Source organism: Myiozetetes cayanensis, unplaced genomic scaffold (assembly GCF_022539395.1).
Source record: "Myiozetetes cayanensis isolate MyiCay16 unplaced genomic scaffold, myiCay2020 scf2-11, whole genome shotgun sequence".
Taxonomy (NCBI): domain Eukaryota; kingdom Metazoa; phylum Chordata; class Aves; order Passeriformes; family Tyrannidae; genus Myiozetetes; species Myiozetetes cayanensis.
In genome coordinates this window covers 27,807,953-27,825,715 of record NW_026087411.1, presented here as the reverse complement: position 1 = coordinate 27,825,715, position 17,763 = coordinate 27,807,953, and the positions used below count along the sequence as shown (strand labels likewise).

At 50.1% G+C, this 17,763-nt stretch overlaps 1 protein-coding gene across 1 annotated transcript; it reads left to right on the top strand.

The window, feature by feature from the left end:
- The first annotated feature begins 225 nt into the window (after positions 1-225).
- FOSL2 (FOS like 2, AP-1 transcription factor subunit) lies at positions 226-17,561 on the top strand. The gene is made up of 4 exons (XM_050315781.1): positions 226-1,010; positions 6,941-7,195; positions 10,850-10,957; positions 12,444-17,561. The coding sequence occupies exons 1-4, from the start codon at positions 912-914 to the stop codon at positions 12,951-12,953; spliced, it is 972 nt and encodes a 323-aa protein (XP_050171738.1). The 5' UTR covers positions 226-911; the 3' UTR covers positions 12,954-17,561.
- The last annotated feature ends 202 nt before the right edge of the window (positions 17,562-17,763 follow it).

Sequence of the window (17,763 nt, the reverse complement as noted above, 5' to 3'; positions counted from 1 at the left end):
CGGGGGGGGCGGGGCCTGCCGGGAACAGGGTGCCGCGCCGCCCCCGCCGCTCCGCCCGCACCGCCCGCTCTGCCGCTCTCCGCGGGCCCCGGCGGGGCGGGCGGCGCGGCGGGGGCGGCGCGGCGAGCGCGCCGGAGGCGGGCGTCGTCCACCCTGCCCGTCCCGCCTCCCCCGGCAGGGCGGCAGGTGGGAGGTTCCGCGCTGGCAAGGTGGGGCCGGTGCGCCGCGGGTTTGACGTGTGCGAGTGCACATGGTGCGGCGGCGGCGGCGGCGGGCGGATAATAAGCGAGCGGGGCCGGGGCGATGCCATTGCTCTGAGTCACCGCGGGCGCGCGGAGCTCCCGCTCGCCGAGCCGCGGGGCGCAGGACCCGGCTGAGTCACCCCCCGTGCCGGGAAAAGGGGCGGCCGGTGTGTGGTGGTGGTGGAGGAGGAGGAGGTTGGGGGGGCGGAGAAGAACCGCTCCGCCTGAAGCCCCCGGGGCCGCGGCCGCTCCGCCGGCGGGGCGAGTCTCGCCGGGCAGCGCGGAGAGAGAGGACATCGGCGAGCGCCTGCCTGCGCGCACGGCTCTTCTCCCGCCGCGCCGCCGGGACCTCCCGTCCCGTTCTGTCCCGTCCTGCCGGCGCTCGGCTGCCAACTGAGCCACTTACACATCGTTATTATTAATTTAAATTTTATCTTTTTTAATTTTTTTATTTTACTTTTTTTTTAAACTTTCCCCCCCTCCCATCTTCCCTCCCAAAGCTTTTTTTTTATTATTATTATTTTTTCCCCTCTTCGCGGCGAGCGTTGGGAGGCGAAAGGCAAGAGCCGAAGAGGTCGGGAGGGAGAAGGGGGCGGGGAGACAGCGAGGGAGCGGCGGGTGTCGGTGTGGGAAGGCGGGGACGCGGCTCCCCCGGCCCGACCTCGGACCATGTATCAGGACTACCCCGGGAACTTCGACACCTCCTCCAGAGGCAGCAGCGGCTCCCCGGGACACCCCGAGACCTACTCGAGCGGCGCAGCCCAGCAGGTAGGGCCGGGCGCTGCCCCTCTCCCGCGGTCCCTGCGGAGACTGCTCCGAGCGCTCCCGGCACGGGAGTTCACCGCCACGCCCGGGGAGCGGCCGGCGCTTCCTCGGCGGTGGAGGCGCGGGCGCCCGGCGGAGAGGCGCCGGCCGCGGGGCGCAGGCGGTGCCAGGGGCGCGGGGCTGCCCGCAGCCGCGGCTCGTCCTGTCGCCCCCAGCGGGGCGCCGCCGCTTTGCTTCCCTCCCTCCCTCCCTGCCCGCCCGTCCCGGAGCGGGTGCCGTGACGCGTCCGGCGGGACGCTGGCCGGAGTTCCCGGCCGGTCGGGCCGGGTGTGCCGTGGGAGGCACGGCCTGCCCCGAGCGGGGACGTGCGGTGAGGAGAGCCTGGCGGGCAGCCCCCGCCTCCCCGGCCCCAGGTGCAGCGGGGTCTGCGGGGATCGGTGCCGAGCCCCCGCCTGTCGCCCGGGGACCCGCCGGAGCGGCGGGCCGGGACTAGCTCAGAAGTCCCAGGGCTCCTCCGGTCGACTCCGCTCCGAGGTCGGTAGCGCAAATACAGGGACGCACCGAACTCTTCCTCCTTCCTGCTTTTGTTCTCGTCAGGAGCTTCTCGGTGTCCCAGCACACCGCCCTTGCCCGGGCAGTGCCCGCGGCTCGCCCGCAGCACTTTGGGCGGCTTCCCTGGGACTTTGGGAGGTGCCGCTCGAGTTATTCACGGTGCTGCTGCAGCCGCCGTGGAACACGTAGGGGTAGCTGAAAGCGGGCTCTGGGTCTTTCAGGCGCCCGCGGTGGTCTTGCCGCTTCTCACCCCGCTAAACTTTGGCTCCGGGGCACTGACACTATCTTTGCCTTTCCCACGGTGGGACCTCGGGGCCAGCGGAGTGCTTCTCTCCCTCAGCCCGTTGCCCGCTCCATCGTTCTGCCGGGAGCCGCTGGCCGCAGAGCGGCCGGCGATGGCTTTTCCCGAGCCGGAGTTTCCTGGGGCCCGCAGGAGCGCTCCCCGCGCCGTCCGGCCCCGCTCCCCCGGCACGCTCCGCTGCCGGGCGGCGCTTGGAGAATGGGAGATATTTCCTGTGGAAGCGGCGTGAATTCACAGACCTAAAAGCCCAGTCGGGTGGTTTGGGTTTTTTCCCTTTCATTTTCCTAAGAAATCACCTCGGAATGACTTATATGCCTAGATCGGCTAAATCCACCACTTCTGGGGAAGACATTACACAATCGGGCCAGTTATACAAACCTGGGTTATTTCATAACTTGTTTACATCAGCTGGCCCAGCCTCAGTCTTTTTTTGCCTTTTCAGAGTTGGGCTTCCCCCCCCCCCCTTCCTCACAATATTATTATTTCTTGTGTGGCTTGTGTGAGAGAACTGGCAGCATAAGTAGAGTTGTAGCTTTCGCATCAAGAAGTCATAGGATCATTAAAAAAAAAAAAAAAAAAAGGGAAAAAAAGTCCAGTCTTAAACTCTGCCAGCCGTACCAGCCCGTGACATTCCTCACATTAAAGAAGTTTTACCAGAAATGACTCGCTGCCGCTCCCCGCCTGCTCCAAATGCATCTCGCTGGTGCCCTCTGCGGGTTGCGGACTGAGGTTTCCCGGGATTCTAGCTCAGCTAAAGCTTATTCCTTGGTTTACAGTAAATGCCGGGACAAGGTGGGGGAGAGGGAAGGGGGGCCGAGAAGCTGGAAACGCCCGGCAAGCTGCAAGTTCTCACTCTCCCTTTCCTCCTGTGATTCAAGAGCTGCTCTGGATTCGAGCACTTGCTGTGGGAGGTCGTGAAACTCTGTCACCACTTAATATTTGAGCTGTGTCAGTACGAGCGATAACTGGGTTTTCCCCTTTTTCTGGGGCTGCGCATCTTCCCCAGGCGGCTCGTGTGCGCGGCGTTTGATACGGGGACCAGAGCCCAGTTTCTAGGGTTACTATCTGAAACGGGGCTTTGAGCAGGACCTCGGCTTAGCAAGAACGTAAATGTTTTCTTTAAGAATCCGGGAGATTTCTCAAGGCCTTGTGGGTCGTCTTTCCCTTGATCCTTACAGATGTTGTAGATTAGGATCAAATGTAAGCGTTGCCTTTACCCCAGCAGTCAGGCTGTTATGCTGATTCTGGTCTAGGGAGATCTGTAGAGTTTTATCGCTACAGAAAATATGCATTACAGAAATTTTTTCTTTAGTGTGTGCTTGCTTTTTTTTTTTCCCTAAAAGCAAGAAAAGATGCATCAGTCACATGTTTAAATGGAAACTGTGTCTCTGAGCCAAAACTTTGATGCTTTTTAATTATTTTTTCCCATACTGCACAGCACTGGAACATTTTTCTTTTAAGTTGTGTGTCATGCTATTTTCCTAATCACTGACTTGCCATGTGGTAAACATAGACTTTAATAGGAAGAGTTTGTGTACTCTTTCAGACCAGTCAACTTTCCCCTGAGATGTCATAGCACTGTGTCCAGTTTTCCTTCAAGGAGATGTTCAACATGGCAGAGCCATCAGGGGCTTGGTCTTTATTATAAAATATATCACATATACCCTATACTTGATAACTGAGTAGTTGTTAAAGATGCTTTGGGTATTTTCTTGGTTGCTTTGTTGTTGGGTTTGATTCTTCCCCTCCCCCCAACCATTTTATCCATTTCTCAACTGGTTTCTGGTGCTGCTCAGCACTTAGAGATGTAAGTAAAGGTCTGGAGAGGAACAAAGACACAACAGGGTGTGGTGTAGAAACTCCTCCCTAAGATGGAGAAGGGAACCATGGAGCCAAAGCTTGAAATGTTCCAGTGTTGTCTGTGCTACTTTGTGAGCTGCTAACGTTGTTTGTCCCCGTGGTAGAACTTGCTGGAGCCTCCCCTGACTGTGGATCTGAAGAGGCTCCCGTCCAACCCCATATTTTTAAGGCCAAGCAGAGACTGACCTCAGTTCTTGGCACTCTTAATAACAGGACTCTTTCTGTTTGCTGTTTAGTTGTTGGGGTTTTTTAATGATACCTTCATCTGCATGTTGCTTGGGTCAGGAGGCGAGTGGTGGCTTGGCGGCTGAGCGTGTGCTGCGTGTGTAGCCATGCAATCTGGCTATCCACATCTTCTCTGCAGTGCTGCGAATTCCTTGTAGATAAGAAGAACCGAGAGCTGGCAGAGAAATGCCTCCAGGAGCCTCTCGTGGGTCATGAGAAGATGAGAGCTGTGCATGTCCTGGGAGAGGAAAAGGCAGGAGGGATTCTGGAAAGAGGAGGAATGGGGAGATGGGTGAGGGCAGGAAGTGCTACAAGGCTGGCAGGGGGACTGAAGCTCTCTGAGACGAGGAGGCATGAGGAGAGTAAAGCTAGCGCTGCAGTCTGGGGAAAGGTCTGGCACTCCAATATGGGGAGGCCAGTGCTCCAAGGGGCTGTGTAGGGGAGGTGGCAGGGAATTCAGGACGTGCCACTGCAACCAGCAACATCCCAGGAGTCAGAAATGATGGCCACTGGGCAGAGTGTGGGGGGGCCAGCAGCATTTTGGCACAGGAAAGCTGATCCAGTGCAGTGTTCTAGCAGGGAAAGCGAAGTATGCGGGGAAAGCCTGACCAGTCAGGAAGTAATGCTTGTAAAACCTGGCGGTAGACTGAGCACCCTGTATCTGAAGACTCAGCCTGCCACAGCAGTGTGTCCCTTAATTAGTTATCCAGGAAAAATACTGCCTTTGGAAAGTATTTCAGAATACAGATTTGGGGGGGGGGTGGGTTTCTTTGTAAGATATTTTGTGTTATTAGAAAGGAAGTTGGTGACAGATGGAGCATGGCACCGAGAGGAACTGGTCTCTTCCCCAGGTCTGCAAGCAAGCACCATGGAGCTGCAGAGGGATGTGGCTGAACTGAGCAGCTCCCCTTTGCTGTCCAGGAGATTCTACTAGTGTTAGGAAAGGGTCCTAGGTTGAATACAGGAGTGATTGGAAGTGGAGTACTCACTTTATCAATAACTTGGAGCCTGATCTTTGTCAGATGCTTGTATTATATGTGGCTGATTTGGTGGTGGATCTGACTCTCCCAACCTCTGTTGGGAATTTTTAGCATGTTGTTGGGTGCTGGAGACAAAGGACCAGAAGATCTCTGAACGTTTTGCAGCCATAGCTTTCTAGTGTCCCCACAAAGAAGACAGCACTTTTCCTCTCTGGTTTTTTTTTGATACAAAAGGGATGGTGACACAGGTAGGTGTAAAGGTTTTGGTAGAAGCCGCTCGTGGAGCAGGAAGCAGGGTTCACATCCCTTGAGTTGAGCTTGTGTTTCAACTAGTCTTTCACTTAATTCCTTCTGTGGGGGTAAGGTCCCTTTGTGTTCTGGTCATGGAAGCACCAGGGCATCCTCTCCTGTGCCATGTGGTCACAGGCTACACCAGGCAGAGCAAAGGAGGGGATTTTCACCCCTGAATTCTGATGTATTGTTGACAGTTTGCAGCTCTGGGCCTCTGTAATTAACTGGGAGAGGTGGCATGCACTCTAAAATGTGGGGTGAGCTGAGGCTGTTGGACTCAAGCTCCAAGTGAATCTCTGAGCTTCTGTTCAGGGGTTTTGCCAAGGTCTTGGTGCCCATGTCATCTTCTGTGTGTAATTCCCCCACCTGCTTAACTTGACTCACTCCTTCCTTCTCTCATCCTTTCTTGCTAGATGTTCAGCTGTCCAAAGCTGTAAGTCGGCAGTTGTCAGTATTCAGACTGGATCTCCTGCTCTCCAGGCGTTGGCAGCTGGCTGATGCTGGCCCAAAGTGCTGTAGCTATCAGAATGTGAAATACTATTTGCAGTAGCCTTGGTTTAACAAAGCACTTAAGGTGCTCGACTGGGCACACCCTGAAAAGGAAATCTGTGTTGAAGTGCTGTCCCTTATCTGGGACGCTTACCTGAGCTGAGGTCAGGCTGATGCAAGGACTCTCGCTTCTCTGGGAAGCCAGTTTGTTGACCCAAGAACGCGTGTTTTTCACAGAATCATTTCAAGGCTTAGAAATCAGTGGTGGTGATGGCTGCAGGTCCTACAAGCCCCGTCCCTTGCACACATGTCTGTCTGTTAATCCCAGTCTAACCATTGAAAGCCTCCTGAAGGAGCTCAGCATAGACAAAAGCATTCTTTCTCCCCTTCTTCCCCCTCCGGGGACAGGCGATTGTTTTCCTTGCAATTTAGTGCCAGCATATTATCCAGATGGATTTACCTCTGTCTGAAACAAGGTGTACATGTATTTTGGAGGCGATCATTACCTGCTGCCTTGGTTTTACTGCTGCCTTGTTTTGTCTAGACAGTGCAGAGAGCTGCAGGGAACTTGTCCGATCTGAATCCTAAGACCTATTTTATAGGCTGCTATTAAAATACATATCCTCGCACGTAACCATCCTGGGGACGGGTTTCTCACCCTGTGTGTGTGGCAAGTGCAGAACCACTGCAGAAGAGGCAAGCTGCTGTTCTTGCCATACCAAACCCTATGTGGACCAAGCCCAAATTTCAGGGCAGTCCTTTGGCAGAAGAAGGCTTTGCCCTTCTTGGTAGGGGCATTTCAAAACTGAAGTTTCTCTTCCTTTTCTTTGGGCTCACTGAGAAGTGTTTCTCTAGAAACTCCTGAATTCCCCTTTTGCTCCCCACCGGAAGGAGCGGTGGGCACAGGCAGGAGGTGGCAGCGGTGGGGACCCTGCCTGGGAGGGGAGGCTGGGGAGGTTTGTGGGGGAAGAGGAAGGAGGCTGGGAGAGGGGCAGGGCTGCTCCAGAGGGAAAGTGCCTGAGCCCAGTGATTCCTCAGGGGGCTGTGGCAGGCAGGGGCAGCCTGGGATGCTGCAGAGGCACCAGCTGCTGGTGTTTTTGCTTCAGGTGCTGCTTTGATCCTCACTGGTGCCACTCCTGAGGGCCTAGCTGGTTTCGGAGTAACCACTTGTGTTCTGCTTTCATTGACGGTTTCTTTTCTTCTCTGTCCCTCTTCTCCTCTGCCTTTCCTCCTAGAAATTTCGAGTAGATATGCCAGGATCAGGCAGTGCTTTTATCCCTACGATCAACGCCATCACAACCAGCCAAGACCTGCAGTGGATGGTCCAGCCCACCGTCATCACCTCCATGTCAAGCCCTTACTCTCGCTCACACCCCTACAGCCACCCGCTGCCCCCGCTGTCCTCGGTGGCCGGACACACAGCCCTTCAGCGCCCCGGTGTCATCAAAACCATCGGGACCACAGTGGGACGGAGACGAAGAGACGAGCAGGTAACCACAGTGGGGAGAGCAGATTGAGGGTGCCTTGAAAACAGATGTACAGGGATTCCCCCTTGCCCCCTCTTGGGATTTCCCAGTCCCAGGAGGGAGCACTGAGGTCCACCCCCAGCACTGTACAGGTGCCGGGGTTTCTTAGGGTGCCGTAGGGTGTAAGCTGGAGGCTGACTCTTAATGCTGCTTCCTCATCGTGTGGCGAGATTTACCCAGTCTTCATCACTGGGCCACACTGTGGCTCGGTTTCAAAAGCAGCTGAAACTCTGAAGTCGAGCCCTGGGTTTCAATTTGAGTGTCTCTGCTGCTCCAGGCGGAAGGAAACCTCCAAGCAAGCAGAGGAGCTTTCACGTAGGTCCTTTACAAATCTGACACCTGAATTACATCACCTAGGGTTTTCTGTCTGCTCTGTGGCAGCTAGCATTGCTCCAGTCTCAATTTCTATGATGCCCCCAGTACCAGCCAGCATCATACAGGGAGGAACAGCCTCTCTAGAGCACCTCAGCTCTAGTAGCAAGAGCCTTCTGAATATCTGGGGTCCAAATCCACGTTCCCACTACAAATACGCAATTGCTTGATCTCTTTGCAGCAGTGAGGTGGTGATCCTGTAAGAGATTTTTCTGCTCCAAAGCCGGTGGCATTTTCATAACTGAGATGGGGTGGCTTGTACCACTGCTACCCTGTGCTCAACTTCCTGATGAGATTATCAAGCCGGCACCCTGGATCTGCAGGGCGGTAGACTAGATACAGGCACCTCATCTTCTTCTGGAGATCCTTTCAAGCCCTGTCGATCTCTTCTTAGTTGATCTCTTTCTTAGTAAGAAACAGCCTTCCCCAGGGCTGTCTGGTGAACAGCTATTCACACTGCTAGGCTGATTTCTTTTTTTAAAAAATATATCTGAATAAACGAGATCTCCCCAAATTGTTCCCAAGCAGCAGTTGTGTGGGTTGCTGCCGAGCAGTGTAATGAGACGCACTGCACACCCTCCATACAAGAGCACACACTATTGCGTGAGGGCTGTTTCTAATAAGTCTCACCAGCCCTACTTTTACTTCCACGTCATCTGTTTTGATTCACTGTCCAATTATTTTATGTGGAGTTGTTGTCTGGTTTAGACCTAAGAGGTTAAAGCCAGAGTTTAGCAGTACCTCTGTGCAGGGAGCTGGTATGGGTGCACTGAGGACCCCTTTTTGGGAGAAAGAATGGGGCAGCCGTGGTGGTTCGGGTACGTGCCAGCCCCTTCCATCAGCTGGAGCAATACTTCCCAGTTTCCTGCGTGCAGGGCTGGTGTCCAAAGGCAAGGAAGGTCTCACGAGAACTGGAGGAATAATTAGCAACAACTAATTTGTTTGACAAATGCTGCCTCTGTGTTCACAAATTGGCCGTGAAGAGATCACCATATTCTCCGCTTTATTTGTTGTTCAGAGTTATTTGCTGAAGGATGCCTGCCAAGCAATTCCTGGCCTGTGGCTTGTTTGCAAGGCGTTCCTTGTGGGTCATTCAAAGCCAAGTCCTTTTGATTAGACACGTGCTAAGGCAGTACCCGGGCACTTTACCGTGGCTCTTTGGCTCAGGTTTCCACTGTTGGTGCTTTGAACACCACATCGGAGTGCCTTTTTGGAAAACATTGTGTAACGCTTTATGAAAAGAGCCTGTTTTGATGAATGTTCCTGACAGTGAATGCACGTATTGGGCTTGGACAAGCTATGGATAACGCGTACAGCAGGGGCACAAAGAGTGCCAAATCCAACTGCTTTCAAACTAGTCCAGCAACCACTGACGGAATATTCCTTTTTAGACCTGGTAAAATATTAAGAACGTCTAGATTAGGGGTTTCAGCCCTGTCTGTGAGGGTTTTGTTTTTTGTGTTTTGTTTTTTTCTTTTTTTTTTTTTTACAAGGCAGAGCTTTCGAAACAGATAATTTTAAAATGACTGAAGGCCCTGGGAGGAGAAATTTTGCTCCCAACATATTTCAATGAGATCTGTGCTTCTAAAGCGTGAAAGGGCTCTTGAAAACTGTGCACAGAGGCCCCAAGTCAGCATAGCTTCTGTGTGCATACTTAGTGCTTTGCAATACTGTAGATACTTGCATACAAATACATTTTTACCCTGAACACATCTGGGCTGCAAAGTGAGTGGGCAGAGCTGTAGAGGGGAGAGTGGTGCCTGCAGGGGCTCCTTACTGGGGGAAATATGCTGCCCAGCAGAATGGAGGTACTCTTCACCCTAAAATGGAGCACTGTGATCTGCTGACGGAAAAGTTTTTGGGCCTAAATCCTGTGTCTTGCAGTCCTAGAAGTGCTTGTGTTGCTCAGTGAGCATCCAGGGGCTCACATTACATGCAGGTGAAATCACAGGCACAGATCAGATCCTAAAAAAAGCAGAAATGAGCAAGCTGAATGCCCAGAGGCTGAAGTAAATTCACTGAAACTCCAAACATCAAAATTAAGGAGATACAAAACAAACCAGACCGAGGTTAGAGTAAAACTAACAATGAAAAGAAAAGATAGTAAGAGGGTGAATGTCCCATTTGCAACACTGAGAGTCCATGAAGATGTTAAAACAGAAAGCTTCTGTGAAAGGGTGGTTCTTTCCATTCTCTGCTGGCACTGTGTGACACCTGACACGTGCTTTGCAGGGTGCCGAGGTTTCACTTTGGTCTGCAGTCACCAGCCCAGAGCCCCTGTAGCACACACCAGCTCGGTGAGGCTGAAGTTCAGGGCACGAGGTGGATCCCCAGCGGAGGAGGATGCCCAGCTGAGCGTGTGCCCTGAATCCCCATGGTGGTCTGTTTGCACTGGCTCCCACGTGCCGTGTGCCGCAGCGGAGAGCTGGGCCGTGCTCACCCTGTCCACGTGCCGCTCTACCGGCTCCCTGGCCTCGGCAGCGGCACAAACCTATCTGCTGCTGCTGCTGCTGGGATTTGTAAAACCTCGTCCAAAACCCCAAAAGCTAGGCATAACTTGACCAGGTCTTGTGGGCTCCTGCTCGCTTCCGCTGGTTTCGCAAGAGTGTAGCTGGATGGATTCCTATGGAATTGCTCCTGATTTACATCAGTGAGGATGTCAGCTGGCCTCAGGAAGCCCTTGATATCACTGGAGCCTTGCCTGCTGATGCAAGAAGCAGTATGTTATCTAGCTGAGTGCTCAAAAATTTGAGGTCAGATTTTTGGGTGGTATAAATCATTGTTGCTTCACGGACTCCATGGGAGCTCTGCTGTTTTCCCTGTCTCCCCCTCTATCCCATCCCCGACCTTTAAGCGAGCAACTATTATTGTGTGGGAAACGGCAGATATTTTCTTTCAAGAAAGAGGCACTTACAACATCATGCTCTGGTTTTGCTTAATGTACCACCCAAGTTGTGAAACAATCAGAGCATCTTTTATCTGTTTGGCCTTGGTGCAGATTCACTGTCCTCTTACACAATCTTCTCCCTGCACCCTGCTCCATCTTCTCCTCACCCTTCTGCTAAGACCTGGTGCAGGCAGAGATACCGTGTGCTTTCATCTTCTGCTGACACCAGTGAAGAGGGGGAGTGCTCAGCATCCCGCTGGATCAGGCCTTTTTCCTTTGTGTTGCGGTTAAATCCTCACAAACTTAAAGGAATGCCTTCATCAGATCTGATCGTGGATTTTCTTGGCATTTGCCCACAGCTGTCGCCTGAGGAAGAAGAGAAGCGAAGGATCCGGAGAGAGAGGAACAAATTGGCAGCTGCTAAGTGTCGTAACAGGCGTCGAGAGCTAACAGAGAAACTCCAGGCGGTACGTGCTCTGCATACGTTTCTCCTTCCTTGTCTCCTGCCCTTCGGACCAGTTCGAAGGGCATTGTTCTTCCTCCACTAGCGTGTTCGAGGAAGATGCTTCAAAACACACTCTGCCTTCACCTTCCAAGGCTGCCCAGTAGCTTTGCTCCTACATCAACAGTGGTTGGAGGATGAGGAGGACTTGGGCCTGGAGCTCAGGACCCTAAGTTCTCCTTGTTGAGTGTCCAGAATGTCCTAGGAGCTCTCTTCTCTTCTGGCTTCCCAAGTAGCACGAGTCTCCTTGACTCTGGTCTCCTTTCATAAGTGAAAAGAAATGTGCTGTGTGCTTCAAAGGCAGGCTGTAAGGACAAAAGCACCGAAGAGGAAGGATCATCTGAAAGCAGTAGAAAACAAGGCAGATGTTATGTGTACCTATCAAAGCTACAGCCTTTCTTTGTGCAGGGGGCGGGGGTAACTGCCTTCCTTCAAAAGGGAAGCACTGCAGAGACGTGTGCCCTGGTGCCACAGGGGTAATAATTAGCTAAGACAGAGAAGGTAGGGCTGAGCGTAGGAACCAAGGGGTGGGTAAGGGACTGGTTGGAGAGGCGGCAGGGATGGGTTGTGTTGAAAGAGGCTGAAGGGAAAGCTCCAGTGCTTCTGCTCAAGGACCAGCCTGGGGCTGATTTTATCCAGTGATCTTGTTAACAAGCACAGCAGCAGCAGTGAAAGCAGATCAGTGAAATGTGCTTCTGACTAGAATTCAGGAGGTGTTCTCAGTGTAGGGGAGGCAAGACATCCTATAGAAATGTCATGACTAAAGTAATAGAAGTGAGAGGAGTGCAAAGTGGGAAGTCATATCCTGAAGGACTGAAGAAGTTCTTGTGAAATTATGAGTTCCTCATATGGGAAGGTACTAATTGCTCACAGATTGACTATGAGCCGTCAGTGTTATGTGACCATGGGAAAGGTAAATGTATTAATCGTAGGATGCATCAAGGGATGTGTTAGTTAGTCCTTTGGGCAAGAGTCAGGCAAGTGTCAGACCTAATCTGGAATACGCACTACAGAAAGAAAATGGAAACAGTTTAGAGATTGCTATACACTAACTCTTGTCTAAGTGAAAAGATTATGACTAGCCTAACACAAAAAACAGTGAGAGGAGATCTGGGTCCTCTCTGCTAAGGTGTCTGTCGGGCAGAGAGCAAGGGAGAAGACTGAAGTCATGGGCTAAGACAGAGTGGCAGAAGCTGGCCATCATAAAATTAGGGTGAGTTCATGAGAAGATTATTTATAACCCTTAGATTGGTGACAGTTTGGAAATAGCCCACTAGTAGACACATGAAACACAAGATGCTCAATTGGCAATGACCTGGTGCCTGCTCAGCTCGTGAAGAGTCTGGGGTGTATCTGTCTATGCCAGATGGGACCTGGACTTGATGGCCATGGTCCAGGTGAGGAGTAGTTTCAGAGCCTTTGGTATTTATTTATTCCCCTTTTGTCTGCAGGAAACTGAAGTGTTGGAGGAGGAGAAGTCCGTGCTGCAAAAGGAGATTGCTGAGCTCCAGAAGGAGAAGGAGAAGCTGGAGTTTATGCTGGTGGCTCACAGCCCTGTGTGCAAAATCAGCCCCGAGGAACGTCGGAGCCCACCATCGAGCAGCCTCCAGAGCGTTCGGACTGGAACAAGTGGAGCAGTTGTGGTGAAGCAGGAGCCTGTGGAAGAAGAGATCCCATCTTCCTCTTTGGTCCTTGACAAAGCCCAGAGGTCTGTCATTAAGCCCATCAGCATTGCTGGAGGCTTTTATGGGGAGGAGGCACTCAACACTCCCATCGTGGTGACCTCAACACCAGCCATCACTCCTGGCTCCTCCAACTTGGTGTTCACCTACCCCAACGTGTTAGATCAGGAGTCTCCTCTCTCCCCTTCTGAGTCCTGCTCCAAAGCTCACCGGAGGAGCAGCAGCAGTGGGGACCAGTCCTCGGATTCCTTGAACTCTCCCACCTTGCTGGCGTTGTAATCCCCCTGCAGTCCCCCATTTTGCCAGTGTGTTACATCCACCCACAACACCATGGGGGGAGCCCCCCTCCATGGGATTAGAGACAGGCACAGGATCGTTCAAGCACAAGGGCAGCAAGAACAAAGATGGGGAAGTGCTACAGCTCCAGGAAAGAGAGTGAGGACCAACGCCAGCTCCCTGGAGGCAGGCAACGGCAAGGGTGGGACTGACACGCCAGGACTGTTTGGAGAGGGTGCTGTCCCCTCTGTTAAGGACTGCCTATGAAAACCTCTTTGTGGCCATAGTGGACTTGGGGAGCACTCCTGGCTGGGACTGAAGGCGAGCTGCAGACAGTTGCTAGTCATCCCTTTCCTTTTTGGATTGATCTGATCAGTTGTGCTCTGTGCCTAAATCATTCTGGTTAGTTGATCTTGCAGCTTCTCTCTTACCCTCTCTCTCTCTGTGCTTATCATTTCCAATGTTGTCGATCCCATTACATTTCACCAGTTGCTCTGAACTCTAAAGGCTTGTTAGGACCTTTCCTCTTGGGAGCGGCTGCGAGAAACACGTAGGTTGCCCAGACAGGAGGGGGACAGCTGGGAGGACCAGGAGAGAGGGGGACCAAGAGGAGCCCAAGAGCTCAGCAGCAAGGGCAGAGCTTGTAATCTCTAGCCTGGGGCGCAGAGGTAGCAGGAGGCTCATATGGAAGCCTTTCTCTTTTAAAATGTAGATATATTTATCCCCTTGGGCTCCTCAAAAAAAAAACAAGTTAGCATCTCAGGGCCAAAGTAGCCTCAAAAGCTGCTGGTCTGGCACTTTCCAGTGTCTTTGGCAGGGTTTTACCCTGGTTTGCTGGATATCATGTCTGCTGCTTGTTGTTTACTTTTCTTGGGCTACCGAGTGTCTAGGGAGTATTGCATCTTCCTTCCCATCAGAGCTCCTGACTCAGAGGCTGATCTCTTTCTGTGTAGTAAATTCTCCCCTCCCCTTGGGCATATTTGCAGAACATGCTAACGAAAAGGAGGTGGCACCAGATGTCTATAAATCTACAATGGAGACAGGCAGCAGCTAAGGGGGTGAAACTAGCTGATTGTACCCTTGCTGACTTTTGTCCTTGTTGGGAAATAAAGCAGCATGCATCTACTAGCTCTTACTGGTGGGTGCTGTTTGCTCAGAGATTGCCAGTTCTGAGGTTGAGGGGAAGGTAGGGGTCCAACCTCCAGCCCAGCACAGGCCACATCGCACTCCTGACCAGGCAGGAATGGCATGTTTGAAGTGTTGACTTCTTTGAACTAGAGGAGAGCTGTATTAGCCATAAACTCTGGCAAATGATAAATTGACAGCAGAGGAAAATTGATTAGCATTATTTGCACCTCGGTCTTTGGCCTTTCTTTTTTTTTTTTTTTCATTGTAATTCATATGGGTTTTTTGGTCTTGATTGGCCTGAAGACAAAAAACCAAACCAGAGGGCTCTTCCCCTAGCCCTGGGTCCTTGTCTTCTCCAGCCTGTGGGCTTGGCTGCTACTACTAAGTGCTCACAGAGAGCCCAAGCTCTCCAGTGCTCATGTTCACTACTGAGAACAGTAATGTGTGTAACCTTTTCCTACCTGGAGCCAAGCTCCATCCCTATTGATGTCAAGGCACTGACAAACTGTGACCCTGTGCACACTAGGATTGCCCAGCTTGCCAGCTAAGGGGATGGCTCTTTGGTCCTGCCTGTTGAAGCTGTGGTGGCAGCTATTTATTTTGGTGTGATATTTTCTTGTTCTTTTATATACTTTTTTCTTTTCTTTTCTTTTTTTTTTAAGTCAACTGAAACCAGAGTATTTCTTGGTCAGGCTGGACCTGGAGAAATGCAATATACAGTTATAGAGCCAGTCCTATGAGATGCAAAACTGCTGCAGTTGCCACCAACTCCACTGGAAATTAATAGGGTTCAGTCTTGTGGAACCAGACTTTTACTCCGAGCTGGCTTCCCTCAAACCCTGGCCACTGCCCATTCTTTGAGTCATTTCAAAGGGACACTGCTTTTGGCTCTAAAGATAGATTTTGCTTTTTTATTAATACTATTATTTTTAAACCCAAGTATTTACCAAACCTGCCACAAATAAATACATGAGTGATATTTTTGCTTCATAAAGCTGATTGGGATTCTTTTCTTTATTGCTTAAACACTTCCATCCTTATAGCGGTGCTAGAGGTTTCAAACTGAGCTTACACAACAGGTAAAATTGGAGTTCTACTGTCCTTACATGTACATCCAAACTTCCTTTTTAATAAAGTAGACCTTAAATTTCCCATAGTTAGCACAGAGGATCCTCTTTTTCCTCAGGTTTTATGTAGATGATATCACTTTAGGTGAAACTACTGCTTCTCTGTCTCCATTTTGCCAAATGACTTTGGGCCACTCTAGGCTGAGAATCTAAAGCGTTCAGTAAAATATCTCTGCATGTCATTTCCACCCACTTTTTAGCAGAATGCAGCACCGACAAGTGGTGAATCCTAAAGTGATACAGCTACTTTTGAGGCTAGCTGACCAGTGTTTCTGTCTCCTGGGACATCAGGAACATCTATCCCTCCTAGGGGTTTCAGGAAATCAGGTGCCTCCTCAGACCTAACTGGTGGAATAACAAAAACCTCCCTTTGCTTTTGGTCACTGAATTCATTGCCAAAAGGAGCTGCAGCTGGTCCTTGCCCGCTGCCTCCTGCCTGGTCACTGACCTTCTCAGAGACAGGATGGGACGTTCCCCTTTCCTGCCCTGTGATACTGATGGGAGCTATGTGAAACTGCTTAAAAAGAGGATTATTTTCTACTGTTTGGAAAAAGCCCCAAATACCTTGTGCCTGCCTGTTTTGTCACTCAAATCTCTGAGAGGATGTCTGTGATGGGATCGTTGGTTTCTGGAATTTTGTATTTTGTGGATCAGCCTTACTTTTGTTTGGTTTCTGGCAGCCAGGTACAACTTGAGCTCTGCTGCTGTTTTGGTCTGGCCCTGCATTCTTTTTTTCTTGTGTTCTCTTTGGGAATTGATTGTCTTCCCTGTCCCCAAAATCCCCTGCCGATTCCTAAATTTAGTGTCTCCGTGTTCTGCATGTTATCAGAGTGTGGGAGCTGTTATAACTAATGCTGACCAAAAATTGTTGAAGTCAATAGAAAAGGACCCAGGGAATTTCAGCTGGTATTGGGTCAACCACCGTAGTGACTGGCTCAACAAAGCCTCTCGAAACATCGTAAATTAATCAATGCCAAACTGGGAGGAGCAGTAGCAGCTGCACTGAAGGAAACATTCAGCTTCCAGGTGATGTTTGCCATTCCAGTTTTGCCCTCATTCCTCCTTCCCTCGTCCCAGTTGTGGCATTGCCTTCATATATTCCTTTCTCGTAGGTGTGGAGACTGGGTAGGTCTCAAACTACTTGTGGTGTGATGGGATTTGGGACCAACATGCTGGGGACAGTAGCTCTCTGTTGCATTTTTTATAATTATTATTTAAATTATCTGTTTAGTTCATCTGAACCTTTAATTTTGCTGCTTACTGTATGTAGGATGCACCTGGCCTTCATCCTAAATGAAAAGAAAAAACAAAATGAAAACAAACCTAAGACACCTCCCTTCTCCCCGGTCTCTTACTATTTATTGGCAGGCAGCCGTCTTGTGCCTGCTCCAGCAGATCTGCTCGCCACTAATTTAACATCCTCCCAACTCACATTCTTGGTGTTTGGTTGTTGCCTTTTTATTTTTTTTTCCTTTTTGGTGTTGCTTTTTTTTTCTTCATTCTAAAACAGACTTCTGAAATGTAAGAAATCTTACTGTTATGACACAAGTTCATTTTCATTAGGAAGGCCAAGTTGAACATTTTAAGAGGTGGGGGGAACAATCTAAATTTTATTTCTTATTTATTTATCATGTTTACATCTTTTTTTTTTCTGTTTAAGACTTGGATATAATAAAGAAAGCATTAAAAATACTTCAATCTTCTTTTTTTAGGCTAATAATATTTTTTTTTGATTCCTTAAATAAAAGATTCTGGGTTTTGTTGTTGTCTGTATAAAATGTAAAAAGAGATATGTTTCTAAAGATGCATTATCATTCCTCTGTGAACAGTAGGTGGAGTTCAGGACAAATCTCAGAATACAAGATAATAATAAAATCCCATCCTGTTTTACTTAATTGTTCCCCTCCTATCCTGTATGATTAAAGGGTTATTCCACTTTCTTGTTTGTGGTTACTTGATGTTAAAACCATATTAAAATGTGTAGAAAATAGGTATCCAATTGTTTTTGCTCAGTGAGAGGATAAACTGTTGTATATATCTTGATATACTGTGTAGTTCAAAAGTAACATCAATAAGGGATAGTGCATCTTTATTAGAGCGATGTTACTCGTGTCACTAAAGTCTACTTTAAGATCCTCAGATACAGAAAGGGCCTGATTCTGATCCCACTCTCCTGGGGCCAAATTGAAAGCATCAGCAGCATTTTGCTGCTGTGAAGCAGGAGTCAGAGGTGGAATTAAGCCTCAGTGATTAATAGGCGACCATGAGGATTACTGAAGGTTTGGGGGCACCATTATCTTTTTTTTTTTTTTTTCCTCAAAAGTTTTAGATCATGGTTTTTCTTTTTTACTGTTTGTCTGCAATGAAATAGTTTCTGCCAAGGAGGTTCTTAAAGATGACTGCTGAAGTGGGACCTTACTTTGCTCCTGGTGATCTTGATATAGTCCTTTCAGTCCTGAAGAATCTCAGCTCTGAGGCATTCTCTCTGGTGTTGTCTCTTTTCTGTTCATGTTATTTTACTGAATTACAGGCCTACACTATTTGCACTAAAACAAAAA

Excerpts from the sequence above, each read along its gene's own strand:
- FOSL2 (XM_050315781.1), top strand. The coding sequence starts at position 912 with ATGTATCAGGACTACCCCGGGAACTTCGACACCTCCTCCAGAGGCAGC. Across the intron at positions 1,011-6,940 it reads CGAGCGGCGCAGCCCAGCAG|AAATTTCGAGTAGATATGCC; the intron begins GTAGGGCCGGGC and ends CTTTCCTCCTAG. Across the intron at positions 10,958-12,443 it reads TAACAGAGAAACTCCAGGCG|GAAACTGAAGTGTTGGAGGA; the intron begins GTACGTGCTCTG and ends TTTTGTCTGCAG.